Source organism: Festucalex cinctus, chromosome 1, assembly GCF_051991245.1.
Source record: "Festucalex cinctus isolate MCC-2025b chromosome 1, RoL_Fcin_1.0, whole genome shotgun sequence".
Classification (NCBI taxonomy): domain Eukaryota; kingdom Metazoa; phylum Chordata; class Actinopteri; order Syngnathiformes; family Syngnathidae; genus Festucalex; species Festucalex cinctus.
In genome coordinates this window covers 36,337,473-36,360,825 of record NC_135411.1, presented here as the reverse complement: position 1 = coordinate 36,360,825, position 23,353 = coordinate 36,337,473, and the positions used below count along the sequence as shown (strand labels likewise).

The 23,353-nt window shown below is 41.0% G+C and overlaps 1 protein-coding gene and 2 long non-coding RNA genes across 3 annotated transcripts in view; 2 read left to right on the top strand and 1 right to left on the bottom strand.

Moving 5' to 3' along the window:
* cep112 (centrosomal protein 112) overlaps positions 1 to 23,353 on the top strand; it is a 155,297-nt gene that overhangs the window by 84,136 nt on the left and 47,808 nt on the right. The window contains exon 22 of the mRNA XM_077533040.1: positions 14,923 to 14,985. Within this exon, the coding sequence (XP_077389166.1) occupies positions 14,923 to 14,985 (63 nt within the window). The remainder of the gene's footprint in view (positions 1 to 14,922; positions 14,986 to 23,353) is intronic.
* Positions 19,085 to 20,550, top strand: LOC144026408 (uncharacterized). Its single transcript, XR_013285130.1, has 3 exons — positions 19,085 to 19,505; positions 19,917 to 20,151; positions 20,426 to 20,550. It is a non-coding gene; the product is annotated as an uncharacterized LOC144026408 (long non-coding RNA).
* On the bottom strand, positions 20,435 to 22,176 carry LOC144026403 (uncharacterized). The gene is made up of 3 exons (XR_013285128.1): positions 21,802 to 22,176; positions 21,346 to 21,432; positions 20,435 to 21,264 (listed from the first exon to the last, which is right to left on the bottom strand). It is a non-coding gene; the product is annotated as an uncharacterized LOC144026403 (long non-coding RNA).

Here is a 23,353-nt window from a genome sequence, read left to right as displayed (position 1 = left end):
ATCCAGGACTTCCTATTGACTCTATCGACCATGAAACTTAGAACTGCTGGAGGAGATTAGCTGGCCACATTTCGTCAGATACGTTGACCTATAGATGAGAGGCACTGACCCACAGTATATGCACTCTAATCCATACACCATCTAACATCAAATGCCCTGGTTCTCGCTGCTTATGATTTTCAATGTATATGTCACTGTTGGAATGAATTATCCATTCTTGGCAGGCTGGACATGGTATTTGCAATGTAAAAGCAGAACAGGTGCCGTTTGAAGACTTTAGCGGTGTGATGTCAGTAGCAGAACTCGAAAAAACATCGACTTTCTTTCATTAGTGGGAACAAAAATGTAGTTGGGTGACCTATGTGATGATTTATTTAGACTTTGGGCCGCCTCTTCTGCAAGTAGTAGCTGAAACCAACGTGGACCTTTTTGGCCATAATTCCAAATTGTGCGTTTGGCACAAAACAACACTGCTCCTCAACAAAAAAAATAAATAGTGAGGCATAGTGGCAGCAGGATCGTGTACTGGGCTGATTTTTCTTCCACTGGAACTTGGACCTTTAACAATGGAGAGGGAATTATGAATAGTTCCAAATAGCAGTCAACTTTGCCTCAAAACATTCCAGATTCTATTAGGTGGCAGGTGTGTTGACTTCATTTTAACAGTTTGATTGTTATCGGTTAATTCTGAACACTGCCACGTTACAAATATAAGACGGTGTGCACACTTGGGCAACCAATTTATTTCAGTTATTTTGACTTTCCATTATTTTTTTATTGAATTGTCCAGGTTATAGGTGACATTGATAGTGGAAAAAGGTTTGAAATCTTGGTCCATTACCCTCAGTTTTGCGCAAAAGGCAATTTGAGCAAAAGCAAGCTGGTAATGGAAACACTGGATTTTCGGGGAAAAACACTCAAATATCGCAAAAACGTTTTTACGCACTAATGAGGTGGTTTTTGAGACGTGTTGAAATAGAAGTATTTCGCAAAAGTGTAATGGAAACACTTTTTGCGCATTAATAGTCAGGTGACACACGCCCGGTCACGGAGGAAAGGAATCTAACACGTTGTTTGCCAACGTGTATTTTTATTTACTTGAAGTTGACTAACATTTGCTTTGAGAATTATTACTTTCGGTATTGTATTTTAGTCTTACATGCTGAAGTGTTCTGTATACTGCACATCATGAGCGCAAAAGAGAGAGGTGACACCGAGCGAGCCTCGTTCGAAATAGAGTTGAATAAAAGGAGAGGAGCTTGAAATCATGTCCTGCCATGTCTGGTCAATTTAGCAGGGAAAACGCCAGAAAACATCACTTTAAATATTTGTAACCCGCCTTTTACCGAGCCTCCGGGAACAACAACAACATTTTAGGGTTACAGGAAGTAGGAAGTACAGTGCCACTCACTTTTGTGTCGGAACTGCCTCCCGAGGAGATAACAAGTCTTTTTAAGCACAAAGTAATTTAGCTACAGGGCAGATGCCGCCCTACTATGCACGGTCCATATCGTTGCATGAGAAATGGCCGTTCGGAAACTATCGAGCGACATACGGCGCACGTTGTTGTTGAAATCCGTTCTATGCCTCCGCACATTATAAGCGCGTGCACACGCATACACACACCACACACACAACACTAAATACCCGAAACCGCCCGATGAGGGAGAGTGTTAAAGAGAGAGTTCGGAATTTTTGGACATGAATCTGTATTGCATCCTCACCTCGAGTAGTGTGCGATCAGCACTGACTTACCCCTGACAGCGTTCCGTGACACCAGTTCTGGTCTGGTTTTGGTTGAGAGGAAACTAGTCCGGCAAGTTGGCTGGGCTCACGGAAATAAAACGTTTTTCTTCTAAAAAATAATGTGTTCAAAAGAGTGATACATTTGCATCACAAAACTTCGCCCTAAAAAAAAAGTCGGACTCCATTACCGCCGGGCACTATTTTTCTGTTCGTTCGTATCACTGCGCGTCGCCCTGCATACAGCTGATAGACGCGCCGCAAACAGCTGATTGACGCGCCTTTCGCCTTTGAAAAGACAACTTGTAGATTAGTGCACGTCTATCAGCTGTATGTGGGGCGCCGCGCAGTGATACAAATGAACAGAAAAATAGTGCCCGGCGGTAATGGCATCTGACTTTTTTTAAAGTCCAAGTTTTGTGATGCAAATGTATCACTCTTTTGAACACAAATTGTTTTTAGAAGAAAAACTCTTTATTTCCGTGACCCAAGCCAACTTGCCGGACTACTTTCCTCTTGACCAATACCAGACCAGAACTGGTGTCACGGAACGCTGTCAGGGGTAAGTCAGTGCTGATTGCACACTACTAGAGGATGCAATGCAGATTCATATACAAAAATCCAAACTAATCTTTAGTAATGTAAACAGCACTAGGCGTCCATCTTCCATAGTCATCATGAGCACCACCTACAGAACAGCGAGGTCTCGCAAGACGGGACATTACAAGAATCGCGCCTCAGAAGCGAAACACTCTTCAATGGAAACACCAAAAAATCGAAATTGTACTTTATCAAAATAGTACAATATCACGTTTTTTTGTTTTTTGTTTTTTGTTTTTTTGGGCGGGGGGTTTTTGTTTGTTTTTTTAGAAAAGAGTAATGGATATGCAGCTATTGTTTGTAACAGTTCAACAGATCATTGCAAGCCAGGAATAGATTTGATAGAAAGTATGAGTGGACTCCAAACTCTCTATTAATACTTTCAGACTTGTTCAAGCAAGACTTTGTGGTTTGAGAACAAGGTTGCAGTCACTGTCAGTGTGACTTGTTCATCTCCTTTGCCCCCACCCCATCACTGCTGACTTACCGGGTCGGTCCTCTGCCATTTGGAGATACACTAAATCACATTACATCCTCGGTCATGGATTAAGATGAAGAACACGGGCCAAAGGATGATCAAAGAGGGCCCACATTCACCTCATGCTGACAAATCAACTTAAGAGACAAAAGGGATGACGGAGGCAGAGAAAAGGATCCGATTTTGGTAGAGAACAAGTTCAAGTTTAAGGATGTGGGCGGATTAATCCTGGTTAACCGCCGACATGCTTTGATGTGTCTGAACTTTGACTGTTGTGATATTAATACGGCATTGTTTCAAAGAGAAAGAGATGTTCTCTGTTATTTTGTGTACGAGCATTAGTGTTTGTTGGCGTGAGTGCACACAAATCGGAGCTCCACAGCGCAGCATCGGGCCCGGTGGCGGTGAGGGAGTGACTCACCCAGCAGATGAAAGAGTCAAAGTAAAGACTCTGCCATCCCCCTCCCGAAAAAAAAAAAAAAACATCACACGACTCGGTCGCTCACTTTTTGAAGTCATCCAAAAAGAGGGAGGCAAACGACACACTTTCTCAATCGCATTAAAACATGGCGTCGGGCCACTTCCATCTTGTGGCGCGCTGCAGATTACACTTTGGTTTGAAGTGGAGTTTTAAATGGGACACCAGGATGTCGGGCCTTCCATTTCTCAGTTCCTCATTCAGCGTCTTGCATCTTCACATCAGGCAGACTTACTGATCAAAGCGGGTAAGCAGGCGTAAATGAGGGGAAGTGAGGTCTACCTACGTCGGAAAACAGAATGTTGACCCAGTTCAATCCGAGTTTAATGACCAATTGGATAAAGCTGCTTGCAATGATTAACCGTTTATCGGTGGAATTAACTTATTTGGTAACTTAAGTGGATGTTTAAAAATGGATTGGCAAAGGATAATAGTGACAACTTAGTATATATTGTAGTCAAGACTACATCAACCGGGACCAAGACTAGAGTATCAAAATTGAGACAAAACCAAGACTTTTGGAGATTGAGACCGAAGACAATGCCAAGACTATATATCAAAGAAAAATCACACCACAATCCATCCATTTTCCAAACTGCTTCACCGCATAAGAGTTGTGTACAACTTAACTAATCCACAATATGTTATTGTGATTTTTATTCTTCACACTTTTTTTGCCACGTAACAACTGTCACATAATACTTCCAATTTATACTGTTCGTATTTCAACTAGCTTAAAAAATTGACGCGTATATATTGTCTGACTCCACATTACTTACAGTATTTGCACAATTTAACGTTTAAAATAAACTTTTCCCCATTCATTTTCAATGGGACAGACATTGAACTTTTTCTAAGTACACTTCCCACGCCACCTTCCATACATATAACTTATCATCATTACCAGGTGTTTGATACTGCTCGGTGGCACAGTTGGTAAAGTGCATTGTCCAGTAACCAGGAGGTCATAATTTCATAATATATCTATCAATTTACTTCATAAGCATTTCACATGCATTCAAATCTTAGCATTCAGCTATTAGCATTCAGTTTTCAGCATTTCCACACAATTTCTCCAGAAATTGCACTTATAGCATTTTATTCTCCTCACTTTTTTGGCATCAAACTACTGCCACATAATACTTCCGATTTACACCGTTCAAACTTCAACTTACTGAAAAAAAATTGACACATTCTTGGGGATATATCGATTGATTCCACATCACTTACAGTTCTCACAAAATTTAATAATATCAATTATATTAATAAATATCAACTTTTCCCCATTCATTTTCAATGGGACTAACACTGATTTTTTTTCTAAATCCCACTTTCCAACGCCCACTTAAATATTCAAGCACACGGAACTTGACATGTCAAGTTTACCTGTAATTTGACTGACAAATGTTTATTCTTAAAATGACTGCGGTGACGGTCAATGAAACAAAATTTGCAGTGCAGTACTATTTTTTTTTTTAAATATTGTACATGACTAGTGAATATAAAGGTAGAAAACAGCATAATAGACGCATTAAAGTAAGCAAGTGTCAAAAAAAGGTAGTCTACCCTCAGAATAATTATGTAATTATGAAACTACACTATGTAAGTGGCTGACGTCAAGCGCAAAAAAACACGTCTATCCTAGTGACAAATTCATTTATGGTAGGTGACTACTGCTGATTCTTGACTGAGAGTGGGTGGATATTTGTCATTTTACTAAAAGTTACTACTTAATAATTACTTGTAATACTACTACTACTACTATTACTACTATTACTAGTAATTAATAGGTAATTACATTGTAATTTTCTCAGTTTCTTTGTTTCCTTCATTACAATTCAGCTATTAGCATTCAGCTTAGCATTCAGCTATTAGCATTCAGCTTTCAGCATTCTCACACAATTTCTCCAGAAATTGCGCTTAGTCTAGTTCTGCTATGTTGTTTTTCAAATAGTATAATGAAACAAAACTCTATCTAGCCCAAGTAGCGCAGCGCCTGCGTTCTGCATTTTTCACTGATCACAGTAGTAATGGCCTAGTCTTGACTGGTCTTTAGGGATGGGAATTGATAAGATTTTTACAATTCCGATTCCATTTTTGATTCTGCTTAAGGATTTGATTCTTTATTGATTCTCTTATTGATACTTTTTTTTAAGGGGGGAATAAACAGAATCGAATAGCATCCAGTTTTTTTATATCTTAGTTGTGTCTGTAAGCAAGACACATGTTTAAAAGTAGCATGGCTTTACAAACCCAACAGTGAAGTTTTAAGGTCCACATTCGACGACTCCTCAATGGGGTGACATTGGGTCCCCAGAATAAAAAGAAAAAGAAAAAAGCTTTGAAAATAAACGGAAATACATTTTTTTAATCCTCTTCTGTAGAAATTTACAAAATACAACCTGGATTATTTTGTAACAATAAAAACTCAAAAACTCCTCCTGCCTCACTCAAAATAGACGCAGCCAGTATATTGGTGTGTGACTCCCGTGAGCAGAGTCAGAATGTTTGGAAGTAGCGAGTGTTGCTTTTAAGTCATGGTTCGTTCTGTACGTCTTTTCACGATTGCCAACCTTGAATGAACCCTGCTGAACAAAAACAACACTGGGGGGTCGCGGCGTATACCTTCGCAAGCTGGTGCCATTTAGTGAGATGTGGGCTTTAACATTAACAGTTACTAACGTCAAGTTTCACAAAAAGGCAAACTGGCGTTAATATGGTTACTACCAGTACCTGGAGTGTTGATAGAAGACGTCGGCCAAATGTGACCGCCTACCCAAGTGACAAGAACTTGTATAGGTGAATGAACGGTTATGATGTAGGTAATAGAGGTGAAAATGAATCCAGATGAAGGGAGCAATATAGCATAAGATCCTACAACAACACAATCTATTCTAATCTGATGAAAACTGTTTCATAGAATTTTCCTTGTTCCAACTGCTAGATTGAATTGAATTATTTTTGTCATTCTTGACAGTACCACTTCTGTTGATGGTGGATGATGCAATCAAAACTTTTATGGGTTTGATGGATTGTGAAAAGTTTGATGGTGGGGTCTGTATGGAGTTCTTTTAATGCAATACTGTCGACCTGATTAATAATCTATAATCGCTAAAGGAGATATGAAGGAAATAGTGTCCCAAGTGAGACGCTTAGCTGTGGGACCATCTGTGGTGTATACCCAGTAGGTAGGGAGGACCCATGGGGCAGGTGATCTTTGTAGCGTGACTCAACTTTCCACCCAATTGTCTCTCAAATGGCCAAAAAATCTGTGGAAGGGCATCTGTTGGAAGGATCCTTGGACAGCTCTTGTACTAAATCTTTTATGGTAGATGGGCAAGTCTCTTGGATAATTATCATGTTTTGTTAGCAATTGGTTTCCTGGAGCGCCTAGTGAGCCAAGTGGTTAGCACATTTCTGATCTTTGGGGTTCGACTCTCAACTCAGGCCTTCCTTGTGTGCCGTTTTCATGTTGTCCCTGCAATTGTGAACCGCACACTTGTTCTTAAATGAATGAGCTGTGTGTCACCTAACAGTGTAAGAAATGAGATGGAGGACAGAAAGTAAGAATTTGCAGTCACTATGTTTGACTTCTATGCATGCCAAAACCTACCTGGTGTCAAGCTCTGCGTATAAAACCCAATGTCATGTTAAGCCGACTGGTGATAGTTACTAGTGGTAGAGGTGTAATATTTAGCGTCTAATTCTTAGTTGTATGATGTTGATCTATGCTTAGCGTCAATGTTACTGTGTGTATCTGTGGCATGTGTCGTGTGGCGCTGACGGAGAGTAAGAAGGCAGGGATGAAAAGAATATCTACTGACAGGCAGCGATGGCGCACTGCGTAATGTAAAATAAAGTCTCTTGTCATTACGGCACCAGATCCCTCGCTCGCAGACGGTTACACAGGCGACGCAGCGAGACGGCGATGATTACAGACAAACGAGCAAATAGCGTCTCCCGCAGCTCTCCCGCGCTGCCACATTGAACTCTTTGACGAGAGACGTTGGAACACAGAGTCGTTTTGAATGCTCACAAATGGTGCTGCCACTGGAAGTAAAGGCTAGATCGAAGGGGGAATTCATTTTCCGTGTGAGCCCAACAAATCAGCATTAACAGGCGGCTAATTTGTTGCCTCCGCCCCTTTGCCTTTGAGCCGATTACCTGTGGACCACCCCTCACGTGTCCTCGCCTTGTGTCCGCTGACATCATCCTCTTGTCAGCTAGCGTACTTCATATTACACACTAAGTTCAGCCGTAGGACAATGCTGAAAACCACAAATGATCCTCAGCAATGTAAGATGATTGGAAACATATCGGAGGAGGGGGAAGAAAAATGCCATATGGATGCAATATCCTGTACAGGGTTACAGACTCTGCTTGACAGATTCTGAAAATTCTTTCCCACTGACTTGAAAAGGCACGCATAATTTATTGTGCACTGGCAGTGTTAATATGTGTTTACATGTGGGGTTTCTTCCTCCTTTGGTGGTAACACTCTATGATGACTAAGCTCACACCTTGGCAGATTTCGCTTCCAGATTAGTTGTGGGTTTGGCCTTGAAACATTTTAGTATATTGGCTTCTTGGCCATTGATTAAAGCAATACAAGACTTATAACTCATTTTCCAGTATTGGGTTAGGCATTGTGTATAAAGAATCTTATTCCTTGAAATTTTCTTTTAAACCGATTGAGTATCCAAATAAGAACATACCGTGGTGAACGCCATTATCCTGGTCACGTGATCCTGATGACGGATCTCGTGCGTAAAACGAAAGCTGCCTTTGTTCTGTCACGATTTGTAGGTGGACTGAGTGATGTGGACCCAAATTTAGGAGACAGATAAGACAATGGAAATTGGCAACTTAGGGTGATTTATTAACAACTGGGCAGGAAAACCAAAACTTCGACGAGACAGAACTAGACTTGACGTGGCAGAACAGGACTTGACTCCTAATGTGGGTTAAAGTGTACTTAGCACACAACATGTAGCATGACCTGGAAGAGTAAAAGTCATCCGCATGTTTACCATCCAGGTTAAGACTGTCCACAACTTACATTTCCAGAGTGAACAATGTCAATGGTGACTTGACTGGTCATTTGAGATTCTGTAACACGCAACTTGCAGACACTCCCCCAGTCCCCAACTTCGACTCGCTATGAACCATGAATGTGTACTCCTTAACGGCCGGTTTCATCTTCACTTTCGGCTGGACACAAATGTTTGGCGAGCCAACACTGCTATACATCTCTGTCACATTTTAAAGGATCACTTCTGCAGCATTCCTAAAAAAATCATAATGTCCCATCACTGGTGAGCGATTTCTCGATCAGTTCTGCCAGCTACTCATGTGGTCCATGGCGCCTACCTGGTTGGTGCTTATGGGCACCACCACGTTGGTGACCCCTGCTCTGTATGTGTGCTTGACCTGGTTCCCATTGCTGATTATTAATTAAGTTTTTTTTAGCACTGCTTGAATGGCGTTCAGATCCGCACTCTTAACATTCACTGCCTTTGACAAGTATACTTGTCAATTGTATTTTTTAGAGCAGTGCTAAATGGGGGCGAATCTGAGCATGCTCCACTGTAAATATCAAACTTGGAAACAACTTTACTGATGCCCAACCACCGGTAGATGACATCATTGCCCCATTTTATAGGAAATAAACACAGTTTCAGAGTCCATGGGAGAAATGGCTGTATTTTGGCAAACCTACATTTTTCTGCTGTCAATTATAAAAGAACGGGACGGGACAAAAAGTAGGGAGTCTATTCTGTTATTTGGTAGATTCGGTTTATATATAATTATTGAATGGAATATCACGTGAGTATTGGAAATGTAAAAATTTTCTATAATGACTGGCAGTGAATGAGTTAAACTCACACACTCTTCAAAGCCGAGGCGCTCCATACCGCCAGGATGACGAGGCGATTGAAGAGCCCGATGTAGCCTCAAAGTGCCTTCGGCGAGGCACAGGTAGTTGCTCTGAAAGTGCTCACGCACGCACGGACACGTACAGTACAAACGGTTTGGCTTTCAATTTAGCACTGTTTCCCCCCCCCCCTCATTTTTGACAAGGTTGTATTCCTTGAATGGTGCACGTTGCTATCGTCTTCATCATTTGTCGTCAACAGACTGGGCTTGTTGTGTGGTTCCAGGGGCGGTTTTACCTGTATAATGCATGATGTTGTGTAATTCTTCCTGATATATTCCCTCGAGTGGCTGTCTGTAAAGGGAATTTGGTAGTAGCAAGCACTGTAGGTTTTTTTTTTTTTTTTACTTCTGAACATGCTTACCAGTGTTGAGCAAGTTACTTCCAAAATGTGCTATATTACAGGTATACATAAAACTACTGTCACTTGAAAGTAATTGCCATGTTATTGCAGTACTATTTTATTACTTTCACTTTCACAACTTGGAAATTCTGAAGTTTGACATTTTACTTGCAAACGTGTTGGTTGTTTTTACTTGACAAAAAAAAAAAAAAAAAACAAGACCAAGAAATGTCCCACAGTCTTCCAGAAATGCCAGCCACCTATATCAGGGGTAGGCAAGCCTGGTCCGAAGGAGCCTGATAATGATCTTCACCTGTGTTGGAGGAGGGAGACATCTAAAACACGCAGGACTGCGGCTCCCTGGGACCAGGGTTGCCTACCCCTGGCCTACATAATGATCAGCAGTGTTCCCCAAGAGGGCCAAATTATGTGATGGTTGCCAAGTTATTTGTTTTCGGTGTTTGTAACAAGGAGTGGACCAATACATGCTGACCCAGTGAATGAATCACACAGGGTTTAAAATCCCCGCGGGAGCTTTTATATCAGTCTTAAATGTCAGTAAATGGACGAAAAGAGAACTTGTGGTCGCTACAGGCTAAAAATGAATTTTATTATGTGTTTCTGATTGTAACAGGTATATTACTAACATAATGTTATTAGTAATAATTTACTTCAAAGCTATAATTTCTGCTATTATTGCTTTTATACTCTGTGGACATCCAGTATGACTCCATAAATGTATTCTCATGCAGAACACAGACTCACAACTGATAGCCGCTTTCGGAAAAACACTTTCCACTTCCGTCTGATAGCAAAATACTTGATGACGTTCTCAGTTATCTTTTCAAGACAAACTGTCGACAAAGCTATTAGGAGATAAAGAATGAGAATGAAAAAAATAATGAACATCTAATAATAGCTGCTACAGTGTCTAAGGCAACGAACGTGTCAACCACAAAGAAGCTTTCAAGGAGCCCCCCTTTTCCGAGCCCGTCTCCCATACGCCTCCGTTTCTCCTCCTTTGTCCGCCCCTCTCTCATCAACTGCAACGGGGCCCCCCAAGGGACGAGCGCCGCCACTCTGAGTCCTGGCACAGGAAGACAGGCGGGCCCGTATCCTTGGTGATGGCTCTGTGTTACCGTGGTGACAGGTGTGTCCGCTGCGAACGGGACAGCCGTGTTTGTCAGGAAGTGTTTGGAGTCCAAAGGTTTGCTTTGTTGATTGTAGCCGGCGGTGCGTTCAATGACATACACAGTGTTTCTAAAGGGAGTTGTCTGTCTGTCTGTCTGTCTGTCTGTCGCCGGCTGGCTGGGCAAAAGGATCAAGTTGAGGAAGATGTATGAAATAGATTGTTCAAATCCAGAGACTTGTGTCCAAAGTTGAATGTTTAACATTGAGGCCATTTGTGATGTACTCAGTGAACAGGACCCCCCAAGACCAGTCGTTTTGGGGTCAGCTGAATAGACCATGGTTCAAATCCAGTGAGTTCAGTGACAATTGCGTCAGAAGTGGGGTGGAGGCCCCAAGATAATAACAATATGTTAGCGGTGTTGGTCAGGAAGTGTTTTGAAAATGAGTGCAAACGCTGCTTAGGTGTTGATTGCAGTCTTGCAGTCAGCGGTGCGTTCGGTATGTCTGTCGCCGGATGTCAGTACAAGAGTGCTGCTCCCTGCCTCCAAAAAAAATATGTTCACTTTAGACATAATGTGTGTGAATGGTTGTTTGTGTCTATGTGATTGGCTGGCAACGAGTCTAGGGTTGATCTACCCAAAAATCACCCTTGAAAAGCTGTTTTTTTTTAAATTCTTTCTCTCTGTTCCCGTGTAACACAGTCCCATTTGCTGGCATCCTTTATTATACTGGCCAATATTTTGTATTTTTTAATTCTGTGCTGCTAAGTCCGAAAATGACATCCATTTCCTTTAATTAATAGGCTCTACTTTCAGAGAGATTGATATTTTTGACAATTAAAAAAATGCTTGTTGTTTATTTGATAAAAAAAAAAAAAGACTGAAGTCTGTCTACTTTACATTATTTTATTGAATTATTTTTTGATAGTTTTGAAAATTTGTTGGGTTTGCAGTTGTGCCTCAACTGTAGTCATTCATTTTGTGTTACAGTGTTCCCTCGTTTTCCGCTGGGGTTAGGTTCCAAAAAATACCCGCAATAAATGAAATCCGCAAAGTAGTTAGCTTTATGTTTTACAACTCTTATAAATGTTTTAAGGCTCTAAAATCCCCGACCGCACAATTTAAACACTTTTCTCATTGAGGCATTTACATGTTCTCACATTTCTCTCTTGTTCAAACATTGACAATGTTCAAACCTTCATAAATTTTATAAAATGGGTATATTACTGTAAAAAAATATGCAAAATTGCACTTAAAAAAAAATCCGCGATACAGCGAGACCGCGAAAAGTGAACCACGTTAAGACTGTATTACAAATCTTACTTCTTTCTGCCACTTTTCATTTCTTTTCTTTAAAGAATGAAATAAAACAAATCAATCATGATTAATGAAACCAAATGTTGTCAGTAGCGATTTTGCTGTCTTAAGGCCTATACACCAATCCAACATCGGGAGTCGGACAGCGCGTTAGTCACCTGGGATAGGCTCCATAGAGATGGATTTTTTGTTTGTAATTTTGAACTGTATTGTACTTGAATTAATTGGGAGCATATCATTGAGATGACTCTTCGGTATGATACAATTCATAATTGTGTGTCCAGTGATTGTATTCTTCTACATGCCTCATAGTGCAGACAGAATTACAATACTCGTTATGAATCTCTTCACCTGGCAAATGAGCAGCCATTGACATCTGCATCACAACTCATTATCTCCCTCCACTCACTGTTAAGCCTCCTTTTGAAAGTGTGGCGGTGCTGCGAGTTGTCGGGAGCAGCGTCTCATAATGGACTCTGGCAATCTTTGCCTCTCGGCTGGCCGGCTTCCCATTAGGAAAACAACGCAAAACAAAGAGGCGAGCGGCACTCAATGAACCTCTGACAACAGCCTCAACAGTTTGTCTTCACTTGAATGTTGTCTCCCGTCTGTTCCCCGTAGCTAATTGGCAGCTAGGTTTTTAATTTCCCTGACACCCAACCTTGTTGTTAAGTGATGCATTGTTGGCATGAGATCAAATAGATATGGCGTCCAACGTGCAGCATGCACAGTCACTATCCTCGTGGCCCAGAGCCAACAGGCTGCAGGCCTCTTCTATAGGGAGGGGGGAGGGAGTGGGGGCACACGAGGTCACAGCAAGTGTATGGTGTGTGTCCTCCATACAAGCTGTGAAAAAGTATGTGCTTTCATGTATTTATTTATTTTGCACGTTTGTCACACTTAAGTGTTTCGGATAATCTAAACAATTGTGATATCTCACGAAGACATCTCTAATCATAAAATGAAGTTTGTAAATGAAAAAAAGTTGTCATTTTTCTATGGTTTTGAGCATGAACTTCCCTGTCAATGTCATACCACAGAATGCAGTGTTATGTCCATTAGTCATTGATAGTCATCCATAGGGATGCGGCAATTAACCGGTTTTACAATTAACCGTGGTTTTTAAATGTCAGGATTATCAAACCGCAGCCGTTCAACGACACCAGTTATTTACGCTCACAACAGAACAGCACTTTTTTCTGTTTCCACACCGTCCATTTAGCGGGCGCATAACACAGGGTTCAGCTCTGAACGTGCGGGGAGACTTGCGTACCCGACGGCTGGGTTCCGAGGCAGCCTGGACCAGTTTGAGTGTGCGTGGGGAAAGGGGAGGTCGAACCGAGGCGGCGCCAGCGGCGAGCGGAGCGAGATGGAGGCCCCGTGGGGTGCAACGGTCAAGCCCCTCGGCCGGGAACCAACGGCACACCACTCGGCACACCATCCACAGCCACGCGCTGGATCGGCCATAGGCCGAGACTTTTGAAGCCGCGGGGCCGCCATCTTAGTACTCCCAAGAAACTTATCTCGGCATTTGGCTGCAAAATGCGGTAAACTGCACAAATCACCATTTTAAAGGTGGATGAACATTTCACCGGTAAGCATGATTAAAATGAAAAGAAATTGAAAGATGAAAGAAAAAGGTGATTTTTTTTTTAAGATGAAAGAAAAAGAGGGTACATACCGTCCACTTGTTATACATAGTGCCTATGCCCTATTTTAAGAGCATACCAGCAGTCTGTCTAGTCTGCTGTATTTGTTTTAAAAGGCAGCAACTCTTTTAAATGTATTTTTAGTTATTGTTGTTTAAAAATATAATAATATATTAATATATTGTATAAAATATTTTCAAAGAATGCTGATGTGATTTTCTTAATGTTTATAAGATTAACCGTAAAACCGTGTTTTTTTCTTTACTATAAACTATACACTAAAGACTTGAATCGTACACCAAAATCTGAAATCGTTGCACCCCTAGTCATCCAGTTCCTGAAATAGTAGAGCAGCCCCAGACCATCACACTGCCAGCACCTTGTTTAACTGTTGGTGTGGTGTTCCTTTAATCAAAGGCTGTGTTGTTTTTCATTTCAACTTGTCTCGTCGGTCCAGAGTTTTTCCCCTAAAAGACGTGTGGATCATCAAGCTGTTTTTTGGTCAAACGTGAGAGGAATCTTTGTGTTTGTTTTTGTCAGAAGTGGTTTTCGCCATGGAACGCATTCCATTTTTTCCCAGCGTCTGTGTCATTGAGTCATGAACACTGACCTTAACTGAGGCAAGTGAGGCCTGCAGTTCTTTAGATGTTATCCTGGCTTCCTTTGTGACCTGTTATGAGTCGTCCTCGTACTCTTGGGGAAATTTTGGTTCCAGAGAAGTTTCACCGCTTTTCCCACTTTTTTTTTCATTTGTGCATCATGGCGCTGACCGTGGTTTCCTGCATCAATAACCTTTTCCGGATTTATGTATTTCAATTGCTTTTTTTCTCATTTGTTCTTGAATTTCTTTGGTTTGTGCCATAATACGTAGTCTGCATCATTTTGTCTGACAGGTACTAATGAAGAGATTTTTGATTTGACAAATTTGGCTGTGGTCAGACCTCGGTGTGGCCAGTGAAACTGGAAACTGAGCTTTCTAAAAACTGGCTAATCACAGTTAACTCACCATTGAAGAAGCAATTCACTATTTTATATTGACTGGGAAGGTTTGGATGATATTTCCCTTTATATATAAAATAATCATAGAAATAGAATAATAACTTTGAGAAGTTAAAATTTGCTTCAGATTGAAATCATTTAGGGAGAACAAATAGCTTATTCGTGAGACTGTAAGTTGATTATAATTCTGAGCACTGTGTAATAGCTCATACTCACCTCCCTCTTTCTCTCTTTTTCTCCGTGTTTACAGACCAACATCCGGTTAAAGCACATTGAAAAGGAGTACACTCAGACGCTTGCCAGGTCTGCACAGGTAATTGCTTTTATACACTAACAACATTTAATGCACACACACGGGCAGAAGTGAGGAAGCATACGTCAAAAGTGAAAAACATTCGAACCATTAAGTTTTTCTTCCTCTCACTACTTTTCAGTCCAGGTTTTAGTGGAGTATTGAAAATTAATATCTTGTTGATGTTGATTGCTCCCTGAAATAAATGAACAAATAAATAAGAAATAAAATTAATCTGTCACCCTTATTAAGATCTTAGGGTTTTAATAAGCCACAGCTTCAAACCGTCAGCCCTTTTTCTTTTTTGATATTGTTGATATGGCTAAATGAGGTGTTGGAAGTCCGTTGTAATAACATGTCGAAAAGGAAAAATAAACAAACCAAACTAAAAGATCTTAGGGTTGGGTTAGTGATGCACAGAATTCCGCTGCACACTTGTGTAGGGTAAAGCACTCTGTTTGACGAGTGTCCGAGTCTTGCATGGTATGTTCCCAAACGGCGTAACATTGGCTCCTGCACTCCAAACAACAGCACAGGAAGAGGCCAGCACAAATTGTCACAGCGCACAGAAATTACCCAGATGCCATGAAATGCAGAGTAAAACGGAGTTTTGGAGGTGGTATGTCGTAACTCTAACCTTGCCCTGCAAGATGAATTCTCGCGGTATTTGTGAGTTCACACACGCCGGACAATACATCTTGTACCAAGCCCGTTGATTTCCACCGAACAGTGAAAGGTGCTTCGGGCATTTTTAGCTGGAAAAGAATGTGCTTTCCGGCCCCCTTCGACGAGAACGAAGATGACATTTTCATCCGTGGCCATGATTGGTCAAAACAAACATGCATGATGCCGCATAGTCCAATCAGCTTGAAGTATTGTACAGAATGTCCCGCCTTTCCCGAGCAAATCATTGTGGAGCAGTCCCAGTTTGATAATGTGAAGAACTCCCTTGAGTGAATCACAATTTCAATCTGGCTTTTGCCAGGTTTGCATGTTCCTTCTTGTGACTGGCAATAGTTAGCTCTTAGAATATTCTGTAGCTTCAAAATAACATTGTGCAGTAAAAAGTTGTGTTGTGATAATTTTAGTTGTTTACACGAGTCCTTCATCCGCTCACTCGGCAGATGGTGTTGTTGTAGAGACGAGCTGTCAAAATTAATCGACAAGTAATTGATTATCAAATTAATCAACAACTATTTTAACAATCGAGTAATCGTTTGGAGTCATTTTTTAAAAGTTGTCCGAATTTGCTGATTTTAGCATATCAACAGTATTTGTTCACTGACGTACAGTATGTAGTTCATGATGAAACAAGACTGATTATCTTCTGTGTTTAATCAAAATAAGACATTTGCAAATATCTTTTTTTACCTAGGAAAACAATGACTAAACCGGTATCATAGTACAACATGAACCCTCTCCCCTTTTTTTAATCACTATACAAATACAGGAAGTGGGAAGTAAACATCAATCACTGGTTAATAAACAGTAATCGGGGGAGAGGGGTGGGGGGGTGGGGGGTGGGGGGCTAGGTGCTTTTGTAATACACTTAAATGCAATATTAAAATTAATCCAATTAGTCAGTCGATGAAATAATCGATCGATTAATCAATTCTAAAAATATTAGTAGAGACATTTATGCAAGAAGTGAGTGTTTTTATACAAACAGCATATATATGATTAATGGCGACTATTTGTCACAAGCTGGGGGCGGCGTTGTTTTACAAAGGTAAATGCTGAATGGAGGGTCCCGTGTTTGCGTAGCCCCTTGGGGGCCAGCCCAGTCAAATGTAAACAAGAGGCCTTTGAACCGCAAAGGCTAACCTCAGTTGTTAACCCCTCCTTTTCTGACAGGGGCCATCGCTCCTGCGCTCCGCCGCATGCTTAATAGCCCAATTAAAAACATACCACGGCCATACATTATCCGGAGGGAGCTCCATTAAGGGCACATTTACGCGAGTACGCACACCCACGGCCCCGTATCGCACGATACCACTCTGCTTTTGTCCACCATACGCAATCGGGCCCTAATTAGTGTCTCTCTTGTGCAGCATCGCGCTGCGAGTGGGTGACCTGTGAACCGTTCTCGCTCTTTCTCCTCCGCTTTCTTAATGATGAGGCTCCAGCGGGTCGTAGCTGTGATACTGGTGGGAGATCATTGCTTTTATCCTTGACCATCCATCAAGGGAGGAAGGAGGAGGGAATTGGCCACGGGAGGCGCACAGCAACAGATACCATGCAAGTGTATCACACTCTGCTAGAATGAGGTTAAAGTTCAGGTTGACTATGCAAATAGGACTCATTTATTTCTGCCATAGCACCACTTGATAAGCTACTCGAATGATGCTCACATTTGACCTCGGCGGCATAAATAAACAAAATCGGATTTATTACTCCACTTGTTGCATTTGATAGATTTCCACTTGATGGGAAAATACAAAACAACATTGAATGGGTGGTTGCACCTTGTGTTTTTCTTTCTACTCGTATAGGCTTTAAGACTTTATGACTAATCCTGTCAGGCAATTAAAAAAATTCATCTAATTGAGTACAGGATTTGTAATTAATTAATTAATTAATCGATTTTAATCATTCACTGCCTTTGACAAGTATACTTGTCAATTGTATTTTTTACAGCGGAGATAAATGGGGGCTAACCTGACTATGCTCCACAGTAAGTATCAAACTTGGAAACAACTTTACTGATGCCCAACCACCGGTAGATGACATCATTGCCCCATTTTATACCAAATAATCAAAGTTTCAGAGTCCATGGGAGAAATGGCTGTATTTTGGCAAACCTACATTTTTCTACTATCAATTATAAAAGAACGGGACGGGACAAAATGTAGGCAGTCTATTCTGTTATTTGGTAGATTCGGTTTATATATAATTATTGAACGTAATATCACATTGGTATTAAAAATGTTGACATTTTCTGAAATGGCTGGCAGTCAATGAGTTAATCTCATATTTGTTAAAGGTCCCTCAAATTAAGAATTTGAATTCTACGACATTACGGAAATTTTCTTGCGTTCTTATTAGCAGTCCCGTCCGTCTTTGTACTTATTATAAATAAACTTTCCGTTCAAAGGTCAAAGTAAGCTTGGCTCGCTCTCCTGTGTTGCACTCGTGTCCATGTCTATTATCACCCTGCTTTTGACTCATGGTACACTATAACCTTCCTCCCACAACATGAATTCTCGCGGAATTTGTGAATTCACAAACTCCAGAGAATACATCTCGTACCGACCCCGTTGATTTCCACCAATCAGAGCGACATTGTGTTTGGAGGCGGGACATGTAACGAAACCAGGAAGCCAGAGCCGATGCCGTTGCTCACAAACAAACCTAACATGGACGAATGAATGCTGCAATTAATCCTGTTCTTGCAGAATTACTCACCGTTTCCTTGTCGAATGTTGAACAGCGAGAGACGCTTCGTACATTTCTAGCTGCTAAGATGTTTGTGCTTTTTCCCCCCTTCGACAAGACAACTTTTTCATCCGTGACTGTGATTGGTTAAAACAAATATATACAGTGCTACATCCTCCAATCAACTCAAATTATGATACAGAATGTCCCGCCGTTCGCAAGCAAATTACCGTGGAGCGGTACCAGATAGTTATTGTGGAGAACGCTTTTGAGTTAAGCGCAATACCAATCTGCCTCTGGTGCCTCTGCCTCTCTCGCATAAAACAAGCAAATGGGCGTGTGCCACGGCGTTGCTTGCTGCGTTACTGTCGGCCAATCAGATGACAGATGGCAACACGGCCCTGCTAATCCTAATCAGACGACCGGTGCTGCAGAACCACTGCCGAAAGGCTTTTCAACGGCGGTTACAATGGAACCGTTCGGCCCCGAAAGAGTCCCATGGAGACGTTAACATCCGGGGACAGAAAATGCCGCTTCGGTGTGGCATCCTGTTTAGTCAAAAGCTTACAGTTAACATGACACGGCAAAACAACGCATTCGATTTGTAAAATATTTAAAATAATTTGAAGCGTAAAAATCACACTAACAAATGTGTAAAATTGATGATCGAGTATAAAACAACATAGTATAAACTACTTCCCAGTGAGTCCACGCTTGGCCTTATTCACCCGTGTCATTTTGTCTTTTCCAGAGATTAGTTTCTTCGAGCTTTTGATTGGATAAAATTCCAATTTTGACTTCTAGCGCCTCCTGCTGCTTTATAGCCTGATAGGCCGACTTAACGATGTGCAAGTCTTTTTAACAAATAGGTCGCTTGCACATGTCGTCACTTCCGCCTCGGATTTGTCGTAGTCGCCATGCTGGGTGGCCTCCATTTACGTAGTGATTCGGTCTAACACGTATCTATCACGTTTGTTGTCTGCGTTTAAAATGGTACATTGTTGCTGCATCGTTGGCTGTTCGAACAAAGCCAAGGGGGAAAATGGTCGGCCTTTCTTCCGAATTCCGAAAATAACTAGGAACCAGGGCCTGGAGACAGAGGAGTGCTGACTCCGGAGGGAAGTCGTTACTTTGGGCTCGTGTGTGCAGCCATCACTTTGTGAGCGGTAAGCTTGTTTACCTTTATTTAATGCATGAGGATTAATAACGTTTCGACCGCCCATATATGGGCAAGTTGCTTATGTTTTGGATTCATGAGCAAGCAAGTTCGGTAGTACAAGCTGGCTAGCGGACGTTAGCCGAAAGCTAACATCGAACATTTTCACCCAAGTAGTGCCAGTGCAAAGTGTTTACTGCTGAAATTGGATTGATTAGTCTTGGGCTCTTAATGCCGATAACATGTTTTTTGGTGGCAAAATGTGAACTTGGAAAAAAGAGACAGAAGGGGGTGATGCAAGAAAACAGACCCCCGGTAGCCTACACATCATGCTAAAGAACTTATTCACGGCCACCCTACTGCGGCAAAATAACCAGTCTTTCCATATTTTATTTGTTTATATATTTGTTTATTTTAACAGGTCGCCCTGCGCCCGTTTTTCTGTCCAATCATCCCGACTGGGCTCCAACATTAAAGTTGGGTCCCAATTAAGTTACAACATCTATGTCTCAGCCCAGTCGGTGCCAAGATATGAACGTGCACAGGAGAGACAAGCAAAGAAAAGACGACTCGAAGTGGCAGAGATTGTTGCAGTTATGCAGCCAGATGGCTCCAGTAACCTGTACCCTCAAGTACTGCTGACATCATTGACTCTGGTATGCCACTCAGAATTCATTACATGATATATTGTATGCATGAGTGAATGTATGTGTTTATGTTTGTGTGTGTACACGCACCTTATATTTTAGAGACATTTGGAAGTGTTTATAGAAATAAGTATTTGCCTGTAGCAATGTTCATACATTAAAAAATGCAACAAAATGTGTACATTTCTTTTACACTGACAAAAAAACTATACTACTTTACTATATTAAACCTATTACTTGTACCGTATTTTTTTGTGATTTTTTTCTTTATTTTTTTCTTTAGGGATCTCATGCCGCACCGACTTGATTGCCAATGACATGATGGAAACGAAGGCGAGCATCAAAGCATTGGAGGAGGACAACATGCAACTGTTTGTTTGGCGCTAATAAAGGCAGCGTTTATACAAATTCTATTGTTGGGTTTGTTTACAAAGCTATACATAATACAAATGACAGGATTTGACTCAATGTGCAATATGGTCCCTCTTAAAGTAATGGCAAAAATCTCTATTATTTCTAAAAGCACAAAAAATGAAGTGAATAATGATTAGATGTAGTAATTTCAGGGTTAAAAATTGAACTGTTAATTAATGTAGTTTATTTTAGCACAGGTGCCTACCATCCTGAGATGACGGTATGATGTAATGTTGATGGGGTACGCAATGACTTTCATTATGCTATGTACAGAGGAAAAAGTTGCTCTCTTTTAAATTTGTTTAATGTAAGACAAGTACCAGTACTGTGTTAGAGTTTTCCCAATAATCCTTGTTTCACACTTGTCACAAAACCACTGTCCTTTTGGCAGTCTAGATTGGTACACTTCAAGTGATATCATTTGATTTTACAATCTGCTGCAGCACAAAAAACTACTTTATTCCGCATCTTTGAAGTACATGAGCAAGTGGTAGGTGACAGCGGCTGAGCAGGAACACTGGAAGTCCACTGCTGATCTAGTAAATGCTCTCCCGAGCAGTTCAGGTAAGGAGGGGATTTTGGGAAAAAAAAACTCTGGCTTTTCCAACTGGCCAAAACGAGCGATCTGGGTGGACTCGCTCAATCACACTTTGTCCACACCACAAAGTCGCAGAAGTCCCGTCCAGTTAAACTCATCTGTGCCTGAATCTGAAAATATTACAAACATTGTAATGAAAATATGAAACATAGAATTAAATAAGAAACTACAAAAAGTAAAGCCATACATACCTGGTAATAATATTGGTGTTGTCGTGACAAGTGATGGGAATTGTTGCCATCCGGCACCAGACAGAAATTGGGTGTTGTGACAGCCTCCTTAACCGTGAGATCATAAGAAAAGCTGTCAGTATGCTCAGTAGTTACCATGAACACGTTTTATTGTACTGGAAACTGAAACTAAAAATACGTCCTCTGAGAGTGGTTAACCTTAACCATTTAGAATAAGTTGATTAAGTAACATGTAACTAGTGAAAGGGTAGCATTAAATTTAATTAAGCCACGGGGAGGCTGTGCATAGTTACTTTTTATTCTTATACGCTCTGCCATATTTGCCTGTTATGAAATGATTAGAAAAACCACATCAGGTAAACCCAGCTGTGCATGTAAACACAATGATAACAGGAAGCCTGAGAACAAATCAACATTTTTGTGTGCAGAATTACCAACACCATGTGGTTTACTTACGTGCAACAGCAACAGTTTCTTCTGATGCGATGTTAAAGTTTACACTCTGTATCCACCCGCTTACAAAATAATTGTAAGCCTCCAGGGATTTGTTGGCGTGTTATGGAGCATGTTGTCAACACGAGGTAGGGAAAGATGTCCAGAGATGTCACATTTGGCCAGCAAGCTTTCTCCGTCAAAAAAAAAATCACCCTTGGTCAGGACGTAATTAGGATCAATCCCGCCACACAGAGACACCTTCTGCCTGTATCGTTGTTTTTGATCTTCCGGTAAATCGTGAAAATACTGCGAAAATTACATCAGGTTGATAAGCTCTACCGTGTAACTCGCGAGTGTACCTTGTGAACCGGCGGACACCCAAGATGGCGCCCGAAGAAAAAACTCCCATGATGCATTACGATGTGCAAGCGACCTATTTAGTGGCAAAACTGACAGGATGTGATGAACTGGATAGGGGTGTAGATAAAAGATTTATTTTCATCATTTGGAACTTTCCACCCCCCATGAATTATGGCAAAATAATGTGCTCTATTGATTAACATTCCAGCGATATTATGGTCACTATAACATTGCTAAAATATTAAAAACAACTTTGAACTTTTAACTTGACCGTGAGGTATAACATTTTGAAGTGTGTTATATTCCACTTCCTTATCAGTCCATACCACTTCCACCCATTGTTATTATTTTGACTTTTCAAGTGATTTCTTTCTTCTGCTTTGGGATTGGCTAGAATTTATTTTGTGTTACATCGATCGATCGCTTCTCGCTATGTCCTTGACAGCTTGAGAAAGCATGTTTATTTGTTTTTTGTGCCTTTGATATATACTGATGCTGTTCACACCTGTGAGGTAGATGGATAATATAGGCAAAGGCGAAGTGCTCAATAACAGATTTAGACAGTTGTTAACAAGAATTGAGAGAAATTGTTATTTTTGTGTACATTGAAAAAAAACCTTGTGGAAAATAGCAGCAAAACCAAAACAGTTGGTTTATATTTTTGTTCGGTGTCTGCTCAGTTGTGATTTTCTTTACAGCCAAAAGGACAGAACCAATGCAGTCCTTTTAATGAAAAAGGAAAACCAAAAAAAAGGTCCTCAGTATGTTGCTCCATATCGAAAAGCAAAGATTAACTAAAAGAGTCCTAGAAATACTGCGAATAAGCAGACATCTGCCTTTTCAAGCCTCGGAGCTGAAAGGAATTCATAATGCCAAGTAATTATTACATCTCCAAGTGATGTATTACCATAATAATGTGCCATTTGTAGGGCTCATGTGGCGATCCCTCTGACAACAACAACAATAAAAAAAAGACTAATCTTCCTCCCTGTTTCTGCTGTTCTCCCACACACTGTGCAAATTCCAGCAGGGCCGGTCCTCCAGTTTGCACACAGTAAACAATTATCTGTCTGGCCCAAAGCGAGGAACAGCACCCCCCATGCCTCCCCTCCATACCTCTGTCTGCTTGGCTCTCCTCTCTCATCTTGCCTTTCCCTGACGATGGCTTAAATAGAATGTTAATTTTTGACTGGGAGATTTTCAAGCCAAAGCA